This window comes from Hemicordylus capensis, chromosome 6 (genome assembly GCF_027244095.1).
Source record: "Hemicordylus capensis ecotype Gifberg chromosome 6, rHemCap1.1.pri, whole genome shotgun sequence".
Taxonomy (NCBI): domain Eukaryota; kingdom Metazoa; phylum Chordata; class Lepidosauria; order Squamata; family Cordylidae; genus Hemicordylus; species Hemicordylus capensis.
In genome coordinates, this window is record NC_069662.1 from 15374438 (window position 1) to 15392708 (window position 18271).

At 44.5% G+C, this 18271-nt stretch overlaps 1 protein-coding gene across 1 annotated transcript; it reads right to left on the minus strand.

Moving 5' to 3' along the window:
- Positions 1 to 303: 303 nt before the first annotated feature.
- LOC128329419 (up-regulator of cell proliferation-like) lies at positions 304 to 18100 on the minus strand. The gene is given in 6 exon segments (XM_053260592.1): positions 304 to 5623; positions 6313 to 6381; positions 9333 to 9581; positions 15413 to 15701; positions 17451 to 17570; positions 17996 to 18100. Coding segments are annotated over 5 exon segments (5340 nt in total). The 5' UTR covers positions 17484 to 17570; positions 17996 to 18100; the 3' UTR covers positions 304 to 923.
- Between the last annotated feature and the right edge of the window lie 171 nt (positions 18101 to 18271).

Here is an 18271-nt window from a genome sequence, read left to right on the forward strand (position 1 = left end):
CCGTCCAGTCAGTGTGCACTCTTGGTGACCACAGAGCCCTGTGGTTGTCTTTGGTAGAATACCAGTGGGTATTCAAACTGACAATCTCTGGCTTGCTAGTCAAGTCATTTCTCCACTGCGCCATTAGGTGGCTCGTGATAGTGTGATAGGAGATGGGCAGATAACCAGAGAACGCTTCCTGTGGTGGCTGTGGCACTCTCAAGTTCCCCCTTGTTCTGTAAGAGTCAGCTGCGTTTGCTTCCACCTAAAGACTAACAAAAACAAGAGCAGGATAAAAAAAGTGGATTCTGAATGCAGTTGTGCTAACTTTTTTGTGTGCTTTAATTCTTCATACTGCTGAGACAGAGATCACAACACAATCTAAGTACAAAGCAAAATAATTTGTGAGATCAAACCTACAAACTGACGGTGCCATCTTCTGAAGTGCTTTCCTATGCAGAAAATACATGCACTAGGCCTAGAGTGTTTTAAGTGGAACCTGCAAGCTTGGACCCTTCCTCACTAAAACTCTTCCCACAGCTGAAGATGGTTGTCCATCTGTGTGTGTGTGTGTGTGTGTGTGTGTGTGTGTGTTTATGCAGGTTAGTCAGGACATCCCAAAACTATGAGGAAACTTATTTATTCTCCTTCCACACTGGCTTCCTATTCTGCTATGAAGACACAGTGCTGTTCCATCTCAGGTAGCTTAACTCTAGATTAACTTTGCCACCAGAATCCTCTTCTTTTTGAAGAGCTGTTCTGGCTGTTTGCCCTTAAAACCTGTCAGGTAAAGTATCAATGTCAATAATTATATCACTAAATAAAGTATACCATGTCAATAACGTTGCAGATTAAGGGTCTTTAATAATGGGTTGATGTTCAGTAAATGTGTCCATAACCTGATCAGCACTTTGGGGTCAAGTTGAAAATAGCAGCAACGGCCATTATTTCATGTTAAAGACGTCCTGGATGCTTTCCAGTGCTCGGCTCTTGGTTATTGCCTTCCATGCATGAGGGAGATGAGCAGGGACGGCATTATACTTTTCTGCAAACTGACGATTGAATTTCACAAACACAAATTTCCAGTAGTCTGAGGCAGCAATGCTGGCATCAGGCTGGATGCGCCAGTCAGGATAGTAGTGGCGATAGTCTTTATAGGGATGCTCTTTTCCAGCCGTGTCCACATTAATAAAAGTGGCATTTGAGACAACATCAGAGGAGCATAAGGAATATACAAGCTTGCTTGTTGAAAGATATCTATATTTCCCTAACCCCTGAGGTCGATGGACAGATGCAAAGTGTTCCTGATGGTTGTCACCACCAGCTTCACAGGGGACTTTGCAGAAGGGACACTGCTTGCCACAGCCAAACACTCGCTTGAAGATCTCCTCCTGGGGCTTCAAGTGGATGTTTGACAGTATTTTCTCTACACTCATCAAACTCTGATCCCAAAGGATGTCCTCCATCACCTCAGGGACATAGGCCTGAACCTCATCTGAGAAGGATCCTGCTTTGGCAACATTGTTGAAAAGGATGACATCCAGAGAGTCTTTGGAAATGACAAGTTCTTCACTCATCTCATAGCTGAAGTCCTCCAAGAATTCAGACAAAGTCCCCGTTTGGTTTGTACAGCTTCCCAAAGCCTCTTTTATTTTCTTTATCACAGCAGATAGGATTCTTCTCTCCAAGGTTTCTAGATCCTCTCTCTGCCTATAATGGTCAACCAGCTGTGCTTGGATCCAAGACTTCACAAAATCTTCATAGTGGTTTATATAATTCACATAGTCCTCAAATTTTTCCTCTTCTAGCAGTTTCTTCTGCACAGTGAACTGAAAGAAGCTCCGACTTCCATATTGAATGGATTGCCTGCTGCAGAGAATATCATCTACTATTTCTATCCCAAGTTTCTTATTGAGGTTGTCCACCAGAGCTGGTCTCAGACACAGATCACAAAAATCCTTGGCTCTCTTCTGACAAGCATCCTTTTCATAGTAAAGGTCTTTGAAAATGGAGAAATACTGAGGCTTGAGATTTTCCAGACGCTGATAAGGGTTGTTTGCCTTGAAGAAGTTATCATGCATCTTTTGAAAAGCATCCACTGCTTCTCCCAGAATGCAATATTTCAGATCTACTTCAAAGTGAATGGTAGTATGAAGTTTCTGAAATTTCTTTCCTTGAATACTCTTATTGATAATCATCAACAATTCCCGACAATATGTTTCATCATAGTCCCCTTTTGTATTGATTTTATTTGCAACATAACTCCTGCAGTCTTGAATCAGAGATCTGGCATGTTCCTCTGCTTCACCTAGATAATCCTTGAATAGACCTTTTACTGTACTTATGAATGAAGATTCTAGATATTCCTTTTTCATGGCAAAAGTTGTCCTGTGATTGCCTGAAGAGCTGAGTAGCTTCTGGAAGATCTGATTGGCCAAGCTGCCCTGAGGTTCCAAATCTTTTCTAAGCTGATTGTGGACATCTCTATGAATTTCGGGATGAGTTAAAGTACTAGGTGGCAATTCTGATAAGGATTCTTTCCACATGTTGTTGAACTCCTGTTCCAGTTCCTCAAGCTTCAGTTGGCTTTCCTGCTCTTTACACTCTCCCAAGAGCTTGTTCACTTTCCCTTCTATGGTTTTCAAGTATCTGGCCTGCAGACTCTCTATCTTGCTTTGTCCCTTTTTAATAAGGATGGCCTCCTGGCACTTGTTAATAGAATAGTTCTCCAGCTGGTTCCGGAGGAACTTGGCACTTCTGATGAAGTCTTCTCTGTATTTTTCTATAAGGTGCAAACTTTCTCCACCATTCTCAAAATAGCTCTCTATGCAATGTAATATCTTCTGCTCTCCATCATGCAATTTCTGTTGAGCATCATGTCTTAAATTCTCAAATGCACCAGCTTCTATCTCTTCTAGGGATTGATTCCGAATTGTGGTATCAGCTCTGGACACCCAGAGATGCATCTCCTTCCGGAAATCCCACTCCCATTCTGCATATTTCATTGAGAGTTGGTTATAAGCATCAGCTACAAGGCTGTTACGGAAGCTGAAAAGAAAGTTTTCATGTTTTACAGCATTCCACAGGCTCTTTACCCATTCAACAAACTGGGAAATATCTTTAAGGGATCTATTTTGTGAGCCAGTTCTCATGAACTCCAATAGATACCTTTTCAACTCTGATACACTCTCACTGTATCCCATATTGACTGGAGCCATAGGTGGGACTCCATGTCACAAGCCGGGGATGTACCAGTTGTGTTTCTCTGGATCATATTCCATTATATCTGAAAAAGACACTTCCTTGCAGTATTTCTCCATTCTTCCTGCAGCTTTGGTCATTTCATTGAGCTGTTCCAGGAGGCGTTTCCTATCTCTCATATTCTGTTCATAGGCAGACACATCACTGACATTTTGATGCACAAATTGGCAGTTTGGTTTGTGCCCTATTTCCTCCATCCTCAGAAATGCATGGACTACAATTTGCAGGATATCTTTCATTTCAGTGGCGTTCTCCATAGCCAGGTTCACTATTGTGATGTCACTCAGACCAATCACGAGGGTGGCCAGCTCATTGTCATGTTCATAGCTATCCTCCAGTTTGGCCAGCTCAGGGGCTTTCAAGCCTTCTGTGTCGATCACCAGGATGAAGTCACAACCTATTTCTTGCTGCAAGCTCCCTGCAACTCTAAGGAGTGTCATGAAAGCTCCACGTGTACATCGGCCACTGCTCACTGCAAACTGGAGACCAAACATGGTATTGAGAAGGGTGGATTTGCCAGTGCTCTGAACCCCCAGCACAGTTATTACCATCATTTTGGATCGACCTCCTAGTTTCTCATTGAGTGTGGTCAGAACATCGGTTATCCATTGCAGTGGTATGTTGGATGCATCACCATCAATCAGCTCCATCGGAAATCCTTCCTGCATCAAGTCAGCAGCTATCCCAGGTAGATGAAGAAACTGTCTTTGATTGTTTGCCAGATTACCTTCCTTCACCATAGTGTATTCGGCCTCATAAAACTGCCCCAATTCACGCATGAAGTGTTCCACGCCTAAGGAACTGGTAGAAATTAATTCATCCAGCTGTGCTAATTGTTGTGGATCATTTCCAGCAATGTGACATTTCTCTTTATATTCTTCTCGTAATTTGGACAAGTTTGCCCTAGCAATATGATCTAAGTTGAACTTCATCCATTTCAGGAAATAATGCTTCTCCACTGGCTGAAGATTTTGTATTCCGTTAATAAATTTGGTTATCCCATTAGTAAGGTCACATTGATTCTGCTGTACACGCAAGTCAATCAGTTTCTCCCCAAGTTGAGACTTGTAGTCTTCCGTTGGGGTGTCTGCTTGCCTTTTCATCCTGCACAGCTCTTTTTCCACTTTGGCCAAGTTTCTCCACAAGTCCCCCTGCAGTTTCAGCATTTCCTTCTTGTAGCTTGCAACATCTTCTATTTCTTCCACAATTTCCTTGGCATGTAAAATTCCATTAGACCAGCCTTTCAAATCCTCATCTGTCTGGAACCCCAGTTTGCGACTTACATTGGCTATTTCTTCCATATTCATCAGCTTTTGGTGAGAGTTCACTAAGCTCCTCATGGCCAACCGAAGCTTTGCCACAAATTCTGTGGTATTCTGGCTCTTCTTTTTCACCAGGAGCTGTGATTTGTTCATGTTCAACACCGGAGCTAGTTTGTTAAGGAATTTCAATGTTTCCTCCGACTTTCCACTTTCAATATTCAAAATAAAGTAGTATTTGGATGACGATGCAGGGAGTGTCAATAGCAAGTTGTATTCTTCATCGGAGATGTTCTCAGCTACTATAAATACAGCTGAGGAGACCTCTGTTAACATACTGAATTGCAGCCAGTGGGACTTCATGTCTCCGCGCAGGTTCACTATTGCTATAGGCTCTGGAAAAAGATCTGAATTTTCCCTCCCACCAGGAAAATACCAGGAGATTTCTACCAGACCATCACTGATCTCACGAGGAACATTCCCATTCTCCATGTCCCTATGCACAAAGAAATCATGGTGCTGCTGAGAGGAACTGAGGACCTCATTGAGAAGCCTGGATTTGGAGAGACTGCAGCTTCCCATCCGCACAAAGGAAATGGTTGGCATGGAAGCAAGGACCAGGCTCTCCTCTCTGAAACCTCTACTTTCAGCAAGGGAATGGGGTCTCCATTTTCTCACAATACCCCTCATGGCCCAGACCATGAAAGTGCAGTTGGGACTGTCAAGGGGAGGCAAGATCAAGGGAAGAGCAAACTGGCACATGGACATTTTGAGCAAGATCTCCTGCTGAAGGAAGCTATCAGAGCAAAGCATTGTGGCACAAAGAACATCAAGGGGGTTCACACGGATTCCAGTGTCCATTTCCCTCAGAGAAAACACCTCACATCCATCATCCTCCCCGTCCTCATTTGACCCCTCCTCAGCCTTCAGGACAAGGCCTGTGCTTCTGGCTGTCCCATTGAGAGCCATCAATTTCCTCAAGAAGCACCAAGGTAGATCTTCCAGTGTCTGAGGAGGCAATGTTTTGAGAACTTCCGAGTTGATTTCCAGGACTTCTCCCATAGTGAGTTTTCTGTTTCTTTGCCTGTTGAGGCCCAGCTTCACCAGGAAACTCTTCACTCTCTCTGTTGAAAAAGGAGGAAGTCATTACTTCCTGTGAAATATGAAACATTCTGGAAGGAGGAAGCAAATTTCCTTAGAAGAGAAGGCTGGGCATGGGAGTGACCAGTGCCAGGCCCCAGCAGAGAGATTTAGGGAGAAATATTACTTCAGACCAAGACAGCTGTCTAACAACTTAACAATAATTACTGAAAAACTGAATATACAGTAACTTATTAAACAATCCCTGTAACCTGTTCATCACCACCATTAGTATATCCTGAAATTAAGAACTGAAAACTGTCTCTTTCTGTATTCTCCTTCTCTCTTCCTCTCCCCTCAGGCTAACCTCCCTTCCCTCACAGACTGACTCCTTCACTCTAGCTGACCCTCCACCATGGATTCCAACTGCCTCAGAAGGCTCCTGTCAGTCACAAGCAGCCCCATAACAGGGCTAGGGCATTACACCAGCATTTTTCAAATGTGTGTATGGGACTTTTACACACAGCAGGTTTTACTGCGGGTTTACTGGGAGGCTTTACTATGAACTCTACGTTCTTCCAAAAAACTGATGCAAAAAGGGTATTTTATTTTTAATCCCAGATATAAGCTGGGCTACACTCTAACCTGCAGTGAAAACCCCAAATTGAACTGCTCCCATAACATACTTCAAACCTAGAGAGAGAGAGAAAACTAGAGTCAAGGCAATCCTTACCATCAACAATATTCTCTTCCTCCAGCACTTCCTGTCCAGGCTCTTGCTGACTGGATACATTTTCTAATTCTAGGAAACGACAGGATATAATGAAGTGGAAAATTAGTATCACTCATTTTTCAATACAGGAAAATACCAGGACTAAGGATGGGTTGAACACAGCACAGTGACTAGAATGTTGACATGTGTATGTCAAAGAGACGCCTCCCCACTAATTCAGGGGTTGCAGTGTTCCAAAATGATCATAAATGGGCTAGTGCTGCCTCCAGTTATTCCACTTTCCCGTGTAGTGAGAACTTCGAGGCTGTTAGCCTTGTGTAGTCTGGTTTCCTTTCCAAGAAGAGTCACTGCAGTCTTAGGCCTCTTAATGTTTGGTTCATTTATACAAATATAAAAGTTGTGTATCAAATGGAAGCGAAAGATAGCAGATCATTCTCAGAAGTCAGCAGCAGGTTGCATCAGAGAGGCCAAGTGCGGCATCCTAAGATGAGTTCTCTGTCTTGGCAGCTCCATTCCAGGTTTTCCTTCTTTCACACACTCCCCTACCTTGCAGGGAAGTAGGAATCGGGTAATCCTACTCCTTCCCAGGAGCCTTTGCCAGGAGATGGGAAGTATGCGATTCTCACATTTTCCAATGGCGTCCTTCTCCAGGAAGTCGGAGTCCTTAACTGGGTGATTAACTTATACAAGAATGGCCAGCCAGCTAGCGACCCACTCACAGCAATATCTGAAATGCTGATGAGGAAGATTTACCCAGAGAATGCTGAGCATTAGTTCAGCTGCTGCGAGGGAAGTAAAAGTCAGTTTGAACCAGAGGAAGCCTAAAGCCCTGGACTGTGCACTGCACAGTGGTTGAAGAGGCAGAAATCCAAAGCAACGGATGGAAAGAGGGCTTACAGTATAGCTAAGAGTAGCCACCTAATGGCACAGTGGGAAATGACTTGACTAGCAAGCCAGAGGTTGCCGGTTCAAATCCCCACTGATATGTTTCCCAGACTATGGGAAACACCTATAAACACGAAAATCTGTTCAGAAAAACAGTGAGACTCCTCTTTCCCAGTAGGCTTGCCAAATGACCAAAAAACCCAAGCAAAAAACCCTCAGGCCCATTCTGTTCCTTTAACAACAACTCTTTATGCAGAAATTAGTAAGTGAAGTTTTTTAAGCCACCTAATGATGCAGTGGGGAAATGACTTGACTAGAAAGTCAGAGGTTGCCGGTTCGAATCCCTACTGGAACATTTCCCAGACTACGGGAAACACCTATATCGGGCAGCAGCAATCTAGGAAGATGCTGAAAGGCATCAATTAATACAGTGCGGGATATGGCAATGGTAAACCCCTCCTGTATTCTACCAAAGTCAACCATAGGGCTCTGTCGTCACCAGGAGTTGACACCGACAGCACACTTTACCTTTATAGCTAGGGCGATGGAACTTTGTGTTAATGGGGAAGCACATGGAGAAATATTAGGGGAGGGGGCTGGATTCCATGAGCTGAATAAAACTAAGGTGCAAGTCCCACGTATAATATAAATCGAGGCCGTGTGTGGACTGAATGCAGCTTTGTAGCCTCAGAAATGCCAACATTTTAGTTTTAAGAGGGTTCCTAGATTTCATCGCTAGAGAAAAACATTAGCAGTGTTATGGCTCTTACTAGGAAAGCATCGTATACAATAGAGCACGGGTATCCAACCTTGAGGGGACTCCTAGAAATGCTCTGTGCACTTGCGCGATGCATTACGGGGGCGCCTCACGGCAGCGCTTCCCTTTGGCCGACCCTGGAGCTGCTGGGTGAGCTGTGGTCGGGTGCCAGAGCCAAGCCGCTGCTTGTCTGAGCGGGCGATATGCCCACCCAGAGATGGGCAGCTGATCATCTGCGGGGAGAGTGGGTCAAACCCGCTCTCCCCGCAATCCCCCTTTCAGCTCTTCTCACCAATCACGAGAAGAGCCTCACTGTATTTTCACAAATATACCATGTAGGGTAAATGGGTGTGTTGTTTTTTCTTCTGGGGGTGGGTGGGTAGAGGCATGGATTTAAAATAGTGTGGAGTATACTAACTTTCTTTTAGAGATGTGAGCCCCTTCCCATCTCCATTCTGCCTGATGGGGTCTTTCGGCAAGCCTTCCCTGGCAGCAGGGCAGTAGGCAGAGGTGTCACTTTGGCAGCATGCCTTCTTGCTGGGCCTCGAACAGCGAGAGGATCTCAGCCGGAAGACAGAGCCGGGCCTGCCTACCTGTGGGTTGGCTTTGCCTTGCCACCCCTTCCGGCAAGCGACGAGGATGCGGCGGCCGGCCTTCCCACTGGTTCCTGGAAAGCAGTATGCTTAGTTTGTAATAAGGTGTCACAGCTCTCTGCAAGAGAATGCTGGTTGACAGACTGAGGAACCCTGTCAAGCAGGCTGAAGGAAGCAGGATAGACTAGGCTGAGCATAGCCAGCCTAGCAGGAGCAGAGGAGGGACCTCCCTGTCCTTCTGCAGTGGACATATTGCTGAGAGGAGAACTGGTCTTGTGGTAGCAAGCATGACTTGTCCCCATAGCAAAGGAGGGTCTGCCCTGGTTGCATATGAAAGGGAGACTAGAAAGGTGAGCACTCTTAAGGTATTCCCCTCAGGGGATGGAGCCACTCTGGGAGGAGCAGAAGGTTCCAAATTCCCTCCCTGGCACCTCCAAGATAGGGCTGAGAGAGATTCTTGCCTGCAACCTTGGAGAAGCCCCTGCCAGTCTATGTAGACAATATTGAGCTTAATGGAACTACGGTCTCACTCAGTATATGGCAGCTTCCTATGTTGCTATGAGGATGAGTCAATGTCAAGCTGGCAATCCTCAAATGGGGAACAAATAGCATGGCAGTGTGGGAAGGCATGAGGGCTCCAAGGACCCCATGGGAGCACTTCAAGGATAGGAACAGTTTCGAAGTCTCACTGTGGGTTTACCACTTATTCTGGAGCATCAGCCAAGACTTTATACATCCAACTAACAATTATAAATACTGACACAGTATAAAAACTTAACACATACCTTTAGAATTTTGTGATAGCTTCACTGACGGTATCTTCTCGCCTGACTTTGGCACTCCTTCCAAGACAGCTTCTGGAGTTTCAGGACCCTTCTGCTCAGAGCACGGGGCCCCTCTCAAGTTCCCACATCCATTCATCACAGAGGATCCTTTGTCCTTTGGGTCCACCTCTGGATTTTCCGATTCCTTCCTCTCCAAAACTTTGGCAGCATCGTCACAGCCCTGATCTGGGAATTTTGCAGAGGAGCAACCTAAGACAAAATGATATTTAGAATTAGGGGATACAAATGTTTATGGCTAAGATTCTATTTTGTTACAATAGTCTCCCGCTCAAATAATAATAATAAAAATAATTCGATTTCTATACCGCCCTTCCAAAAATGGCTCAGGGCGGTTTACAAAGAGAAATAACAAACAAACAAATAAGATGGCTCCCTGTCCCCAAAGGGCTCACATTCTAAAAAGAAACATAAGACACACACCAGCAACAGTCACTGGAAGCACTGTGCTGGGGGTGAATAGGGCCAGTTACCCTGCTCAATAAAGAGAATCACCATGGTAAAAGGTGCCTCTTTGCCCAGTTAACAGGGGTCCCCAATACTGTCATATACCTACAGGAGTCATGGAGAAACATTGACTGACTCTTTTCAGCATGACCCCCCTGTGTTATTTCCCAGCTTTCCCAAAAAGCAACCTTCTTTACCAACAAAATCCCTGTAAGTGTAATAGGCTGCATGTGCATGTAGAGTAGAGACAGAGCAGAGTGCATATGTGTCTATGAATACCGCGCTCTGCTGTGGTATCCTTGTCAGTGATGGCTGGGCACCTGGCATTAAAGGTAGAAGGAAGGTTTTTGCCCTCTCTACAGATGTGTCCTTAAGAACAGTGCTCGACTTTTCCCCATAGAGGTACATCTGGCGACACCCACTGAGGTCGAGGCTACACCTGTGCCCTGCCCCGTGTGATCCTCCAACCACTGAGAAGCAAGCACCAGCCCCTATGCAGATACTCAGTTCTGTTTCTTGGTCACACGAGACTGCAACAGAATATTGACAACTGGATTTTTAAAGCTAACATCATACATGTGACAAGATCCATGACTGGCCCAACACCTTGGGTGGCTAGCCCTCCACCCTACAAGGGAAACAGAAACTCATTCCCTCCCCCCTGCCCCAGCAAGGACTGCCTAGAGCCTTCGGAGTACTCCACATCATCTTTGCACACCACATCATCATAATAGCTAGAGTAGCAGCAGCTGCCTCAGGACCTTCTTCACTTACCTCATCAAAGAATTTGTGAACAACCTCAGACAGGACTAAGTTGCTGTTGGACGACTCATGAGCACTCCCATGAAATTAATGGGACAAGTTCACTTGTCCTATTTCAAGAAGACTGCTTCTGGGTAAGAGTGTGGATGTGTGTTCCAGTGGCAGGAGAAGCCTGCCTCATCATGGTAACATATACATTTGTGGTGTGTAATCATAAACACCCAAATTCAAGTATTGGGCTACAAGTATAGTCACGTAATGGCGCAGCGGGGAAGCAACCTTCCTAGAGAACAGGAGGCTGTTGGTTCGACTCCCCGCTGGTGTGTTTCCCAGAATATGGGGAACTTCTGTATTGGGCAGCAGCGATATAGGAAGGTGCTGAAAGGCATCATCTCATACTGCATGGGAGGAGGCACTGGTAAACCTCTCCTGTATTCTACCCAAGAAAACCACAGGGCTCTGTGGTCGCCAGGAGTTGACACCGACTCGACAGCACAACCTTTCCTTTTTCCAACTCATGAGTCATTTAGCTTGGATGTAAGCCAGTGACAGGAGAAGCCTGCCCCATAATGGTAACATTTAAATGTATGTGTATGTGTATACACACAGACCCAGAAAAATCTCTATGGGGTACATGAGTTCTGGTTTACAATAGAACTTGTTTTTAAAAAAAGAATAGGAACCTGGGTCTAAAAAAAAATCAAGGGAGGTTGAGAGTGATATGGCAGGAGGAACCTGTGGTGGATACTTGCTAGGACTTAAACCTGCAGACCAGGAAGCCCATCTCTGTATTCATAGGTATATGGGGACTTTAGTTTCCCAGTCAAATATTCCAAAAGTGCTCAGACTCACTGCTGAGCAACCCCATACTTCTTCAAGTGGCCCATGGAGTCTGGTGCCTATATGCAAGCAGGGAGGGCTAAATTGCACGGTGCCAAAGGGAAGCTGAGAAAAGGAGAAGAATGCCCATGGGCTTCTGGTACCCCTGACAAGCTCTGCTATTCACTGAGATTTCTATGAACAAGTTGCAAGAAAGGAAGCTCCAAGTCTCCTGCTGCTGACCTGAGGAGGGTCCAAGATTGATGAGCAAAAGAAGCTGACATAAGAGGTCTACAAAGGGAGGAAAATGAAGACTTGAAGATATTGAGTAGGATGCAAAAAAGTGGCAGATTTCATTTTCCACTTTCATGATCTGTTGAAGTTTTATCAGCCTTTCATCAGGGGGAACTAGAAGTTCAAGTATTGCTGAAATTATCAAGGGAGGGTTGGTTACTCAGTCTAGGAGGGCTGAATATCCTCCTAGCATGTTCTGGCCCAGGAATACGAAACTGAATGTGCTTACATTAATTCTTGGATGCCCTTGACTCTCTCATTCCTCTCACTTCTCTTGTCTTGTCAATTTATTTTTGCAAGAGCATGAGAGCAGAAGTTTGTCCTTTTTGTTTGCCCCATAAAGTTCCATGTGCCTGGATGGCACTGTACAAAATATTACTAACTTTCCCATCATCTGCTTACTCGTGTTCCCTCCCTGGCTCCTTCAAGGTAGGACAAGATTTTTTAAAATTTTTATTTTTTTTACCAGGACAAGATTTTTTTATTGAACCAACAAACTACCAAAGCATACAGCATGTTGCCAAAGCACAATTAAATACAAAGTGGTTGTTTGTACATCATATATCTACAAAGATTTACACACAAGGATTTGGAGGGGCTGAGAGAGACTCCTGCCTGCAACCTTGGAGAAGCCACTGCCAGTCTGTATAGACAATACTGAGCTAGATAGACCAATGGTCTGACTCAGTATTATTATTTTACATTTTATATCCCGCTCTTCCTCCAAGGAGCCCAGAGCGGTGTACTACATACTTAAGTTTCTCCTCACAACAACCCTGTGAAGTAGGTTAGGCTGAGAGAGAAATGACTGGCCCAGAGTCACCCAGCAAGTCTCATGGCTGAATGGAGATTTGAACTCGGGTCTCCCTGGTCCTAGTCCAGCGCTCTAACCACTACACCACGATGGCTCCTACACCACGCCTATGTTTCTATGATCCAGTGGCAGATGGAGCTCTCCCATTACCTCCCTTGGGAGGGCAAAACATGAGTTTTTAAAACTTTAAGCAGGATTGTAAATCTCATGGCTGAAGAGGTTGAAAAAATATATATATAAAAATAAAAATAAGCTGTGCTGGTCACCGACCGAAATAAAGATTTGATTGATTAGATATGAATGGGTTATTTGCTTGCCAATAAGGGGGAAATTATTTATCCTTCTGTGTCCAATCAGGATACTATTATGGCTGCTGAGTGGCCATTAAGTATGTTAAGTCAAGTAAGACTTGAAGATGTTTTACTGAAAGGTAATTTAACTGCAGGAATGGGGCTGAAACCAGTCCTCTGCTGCAGGGAGGAGGTGCTATGAGAAAGACAGTAGCATGTTCAATCCGGAGTTAGAGGCAGAAAGAAATGAAACATTGGAAGGAGAGAGAGGGGTGGGTGGGAAGGCAGGAAATGTGCAGTTATTTGGTGAAACCAATGCAGGGTCAGCACCTTTGCTGTCTGCAGTAAGAATCATTTTGGTTCCACTGTGCTCTGCTTGGTAGATTTTTAAATAAAGCAGATGCCATGCTCTCTCATCCAAAAGGAAATTAATCCAGTAGGATTGCTGCCCCTCTGCTTGGGAAGCAGGGAGAGCATAGCAGTGCTTCTGTAACCCCAGGCTGCAAGAGGCAGGGAGAAAACAGATGTTTGTCACAGGGGGTCAGAAGTCCAGCTTGTATAAGTTCCTGCTGGCCAAACCATCAGAATGAAACGAAAGCTACTGGCCTGGGGAAATCGAAACTCTGAACTGAATACTCCAAAGATAATTTCGAATGGGTGGTGTCATTCAAAAGCCCTGGGGCCCAATCCTTGCACCACCTCTGCCTGTTTTAACTTATTCTAACTCTAATTTAAGAGATCAGGTCCAAGAAGAAAGTGAAGTATCTGGTATATTTCACACTTTCTTCTCAGACCTGAACTCTTAAATATAAAGTCTGCCCTAAGCCAAACATTGTTCTAATCCATATAAACTGTCCAGAAAGTGGGCACAGAAACCAGGACAATACTTTAATTAAAGAGAGAGGGGAAGAGATTTAGGTAGGTCCTGGGGTTCAAACCTGCGCAGAAGCCACCTCCTCCCACTCAGGGGGCCTTTCCCCTAAAGTGAGATGCATGAAGACTATGGCAAGGAGCAAAGCAAGAAGTCCATCTTCTGCACATCCTCGGGGCCAGTTTCTCTTTTTTTATTCCTTTAAATGTGCTGTTGCTCCTGAAGAGCAGTGTTCCCTCTAAGGTGTGTGCACTCACAAGTTTTTTTATGTCCACTCAAGTTAATTTTAGATCCCGCTCAGGTTGAATCAGGAAGGCCCCATTCTGAACACATGTGCAAACATATTGTCTTGATACTGTCGCTCAGAACAAAATCCATTCCACACTCAGATGGAAAAATTAGAGAGAACATTGCTGAGGAGGTTCTGGGGCTGAAATCTGGGTCAGATTAAGCCCTGGATCCAGCTGGGCGCTACTAAGTAAGTCACCGTCTCTCAGCCTCAGTTACCTGGTCTGTGAAATGGGGATAATAGCAGCTTACACTCACAGGTGTGCTGCAAGGATAGCTATTAAGCCATAAAAACACTGATGAGATAGGATGCAGCATTCATAGTGTAATAATTATAACTAGCTTAACCCACACAGAACATCTGCGCCTAGTACTTGATTGCTCCCTCACCCCTGCCACAGCCCCTCTCACCTCAGAGATCTCCCCACCCTCACCCGAGCCGAACCCCTGCTCCTCCTCCTCCTCCATCCCTTTGCACCATCCCCCTCACCCTTCTTGGTCACAGCTGCAGAGTTGCTGGTGCCTATTGGCCAAGCTGCAGCCCCCTATCCCCAGAGACCTCCCCACCCTTGTTCATCTTGTTTCCTCCTCTAATTCACACAACGGCAGCCTCCTTCTCCTGAAGGGGCTCCTTCCTCCCTCATGACCCCTCTCTTCTTTTTTATATAGAGATTTATATATAGATTATACATAGATATATATATGGCTCTTTGTGAAAAACGAACATCAGAAAAGCCCTGCAGGATGAGGCCAAGGCCCATCCAGTCCAGCATCCTTCCTGAAGCAGCAGCCAATCCGGTGCACTCAGGAACATAGCGGGTGGGTGGGAGGGGGAGAAGAGGAAAACCCACCCACCCCTCCCTCAGTGCTCCTTAGCACCATCAGGGGTATGCTACCTCTCATCACAATAGACCTATATAGCTACCAAGGCTAGTAGCTGATGACAGCCCTGACCGCCATGAATCTGAGGGACACAGTGTCCTTCCAGCCAGCAATAAGCTATGTGACATGAGAAGCTTACAGTATATACAAATTCCAAGCATGAATTTACTCACATTCTACAGACTTCCTTCCCAGCCTAATCTTATCCTATGGCCACATGTGGAGCAGGGACCTTGCACGATTTTTGCAGTGCCATCTGCTGGCCAGCTCTTGCTTTCGGAGAAGAGCCGATTACTACTTTCCCAACAAATGGGGGAAAGGGTCAGTTCTTCTCAGAAAGCAAGAGTAGCCAACAGGAGGTGCTGCAAAACCCCACAAGGGTCCCTGATTTGCATCTAAACAGAGAACATGAATCTGTGCTGGGAAGGAAGATGGAAGCCTTCCGGGACTCTGAATAAATTTGTGCACAAGCTTTTCACACTGCACAGGTTAGCTGTCTGGAGTAACCAGGAGACCTGGATAACCACAACTCTATTAAGCACTAGCACTAACTCACCAGTTGTTGGAGGCCAGAGATCCGGAGGCAAATTTGGAAAAAGGCTCCTTATGCCCTCCAAGAACTTCTGACAGGTCTCTTCTCCTTTGATCTGTATCTTCACCAAGAGTTTGCGCATCTTCACCTTTGGGTCCAGCAGCTTATCTAGAACGCTGTAATCCTCTTCAGAGATGAAGCCCTGGGAGGCCACATCATCCAAGATGAGGTCAGGTGCCACTTGGAGGAAAGTGATGAGTTTTTCACGGCCTCTCCGGATCGTCTCAAAGGCCATGGCTGGAGGCAGTGGTGACTGTTCTGGAGAGAAACCTTAACACAGAACTGTTGGGATTAGACTGCATGTAGGCTGTGGAACCCCTTTCCACCAGAGGCTCATTTGTGCCTTGCATTGTAGACTGTCTGGTGGGTTGTTAAAACCTTGTCTGAGCTAAATTTGTTACCTTAACCTTAGCCTGTGCCATCATGTTCTGATTTTGTATGCTACCACTTTCTTTTTGCTTTACTGTTCCTAATGTCTTTAATATTTTGACTATTTTAGTTTATTGTAGGCCACTTTGATGGCCCGCAACAGATGGGGAAGCAAAGCAATATAGAGATCCCAATGTAAGTTAGGTTAAGGAGCTCTGACTTAGAAGGAAGATAATGTTCAGCACAGTGTGGAGGGGAGGGGTTGCAGCTTTAGTTTCTGACAGAGCCCAGAGCTTTTAATCACAGCATGAACAGGAAGAAATTCAGCAGGTGAAGCATTTCTCTGTCACTGCATCTGCGTGATAGTACTAACTTCACTTAGCTGAATTTCAGCTTGTTTACACATCAAATATTGACACAGGAGTCCTGCCAGGAAAAGACTAGTAACCTTAAGTTAAAGTAAAGTTGTGCCCTTGATATCGACTCCTGGCGACCACAGAGCCCTGTGGTTGTCTTTGGTAGAATACAGGAGGGGTTTACCACTGCAGTCCCCCACGCAGTATGAGATGATGCCTTTCAGCATCTTCCTATATCGCTGCTGCCCACTATAGGTGTTTCCCAATGTCTGGGAAACATACCAGCGGGGATTCGAATCAGCAACCTTTTTCTCCCTAGGCAAGTTACTTCCCCACTGTGCAATTAGGTGGCCTTAAGGTAGTTTGTATCAATTATTAATAAACAAATTTATCATCATATTTCTTTTTAAGGTAGTTTAGGTTGAGGGTGCAGCTACTGCAGTTTGCCCCGGAGTCTTAAGATGGTCTCTGCAGTCTTTATATTTAGAAAAACTTCCAACATGTTTGTCATCATAAGCAGTGCACCCTCCCATAATTGTGTGTGTAAAGAAGTGATTAAAATAATAAGAATGAGCCGTGCTCTAAATTTATGCTTTTAAAAAAGAAGATTCAAGCATACAAGTTTTATAGCTGCTTCCCTCATACATACAAGGAAATCTTAAGTAAATTTAACTAAAGGTTTATCCAACAACAACTCCATTTTCTCCTTTTCCTCAATGCCTTCGCTGCAGGATTCTCTTAGGGACAAAAAATTATAAAAGAAATCTTAACAAAAAGTGCAAAATGTTACCGAATAGAAAACAACAAAATTCTATGAGATTGCATGTCTGAATCTTATTTTCAGTTAGACATTGATTGGAGCTTTACAATAATACAACCAGTAACTTTTGGTTTTCTGTGTCCAGACTGTCCATCCCTTCCCACACACACACTTGTATATTACATGCCCTTCATAAACATCAGTCCAAAGGGAAATTTCAAGTTGCTAGCCCTTATGTTTTTAAAAAGAGGGGGGGCCCGCCCATAAAAGTGACTGCCAACAATATCTTTTACTCATACCTCCAGTATTAAAGCTATTTGGGGAACAAACCCATTCACTGGAGAAAACCACACCACCCCCTCAGTTCAGCCTTTGGCTTTGTACCTCGAAAGAAAAAAACACTTTGAAGAAACTGCAGAGAGACATCAGTACTAGAAGCTTGTTACTTTTAAACTCTAATTTCAAAGTCTAATTAACACCATCTTCCTTTTCTCTCTTGAAGCCTGCAATGACTTACCCAGTCCTCATCTGAAGCAGGAACAAAAGGCATCTGCCTGGGAATGGGATTATATATCTAAAACAGAGGAATCCAGAAGGTCCGCCTCCTTTTAAAGAAATGAAACCGAAGATCCACCTCCTTTTAAAGAAATGAAACCTAGAGATTTTTATTGAACTCCAATATGGATATCTTTTACCTAAAATGCAATTTGCCCCCAAACCAGTCTGTCCTGATGATCCTTTTGAAACAGATGTCTGTTATGCTTTTCAGGATCTCAGCTGCTCTGAAGGTAAACATGATCGTCAACTAATTGCTGTCGAGCAAATTGCTGTTAAGATGCTCAACTGGTTCAAAAGCTGGCATTCCTACTCATCACATTTCCCTTCTGCCTTTCTCTACCAAATCATGCAGTTATTTAAAATATCTCTGTTATGACCTGTGGTTACAATAATAAAAGTTATGACCGACATTTAAAATATTTGCTTTTCCTCCTCTCAATTTTTAGCTTTTAAAATAAATTTTAATTTGAAACTTAATTCTGATTGTGGTTTTAGCCTGTTTACCTTGTTTACTTAATTTGGTTAATTTTAGTTCAGTTCTGGTCATCCCTTTTCAAAAATCATAGCATTGGAAAAGATACAGAAAAGAACAATCGAAGTGACCCTGAGGGACTGCAGTGTCTGTCTTTGTGAGGAAGGGTTAAAACATTTATAGCTTCTTAATTTGGGGCGGGGGAGGATATGACTAAGTGGGGATAGAGTATCTCAGCCTAACCTACCCCACAGGGTTGTTGCGAGGATAAAGATAACCATGTGCATCGCTCTGGGCTCATTGGAGGA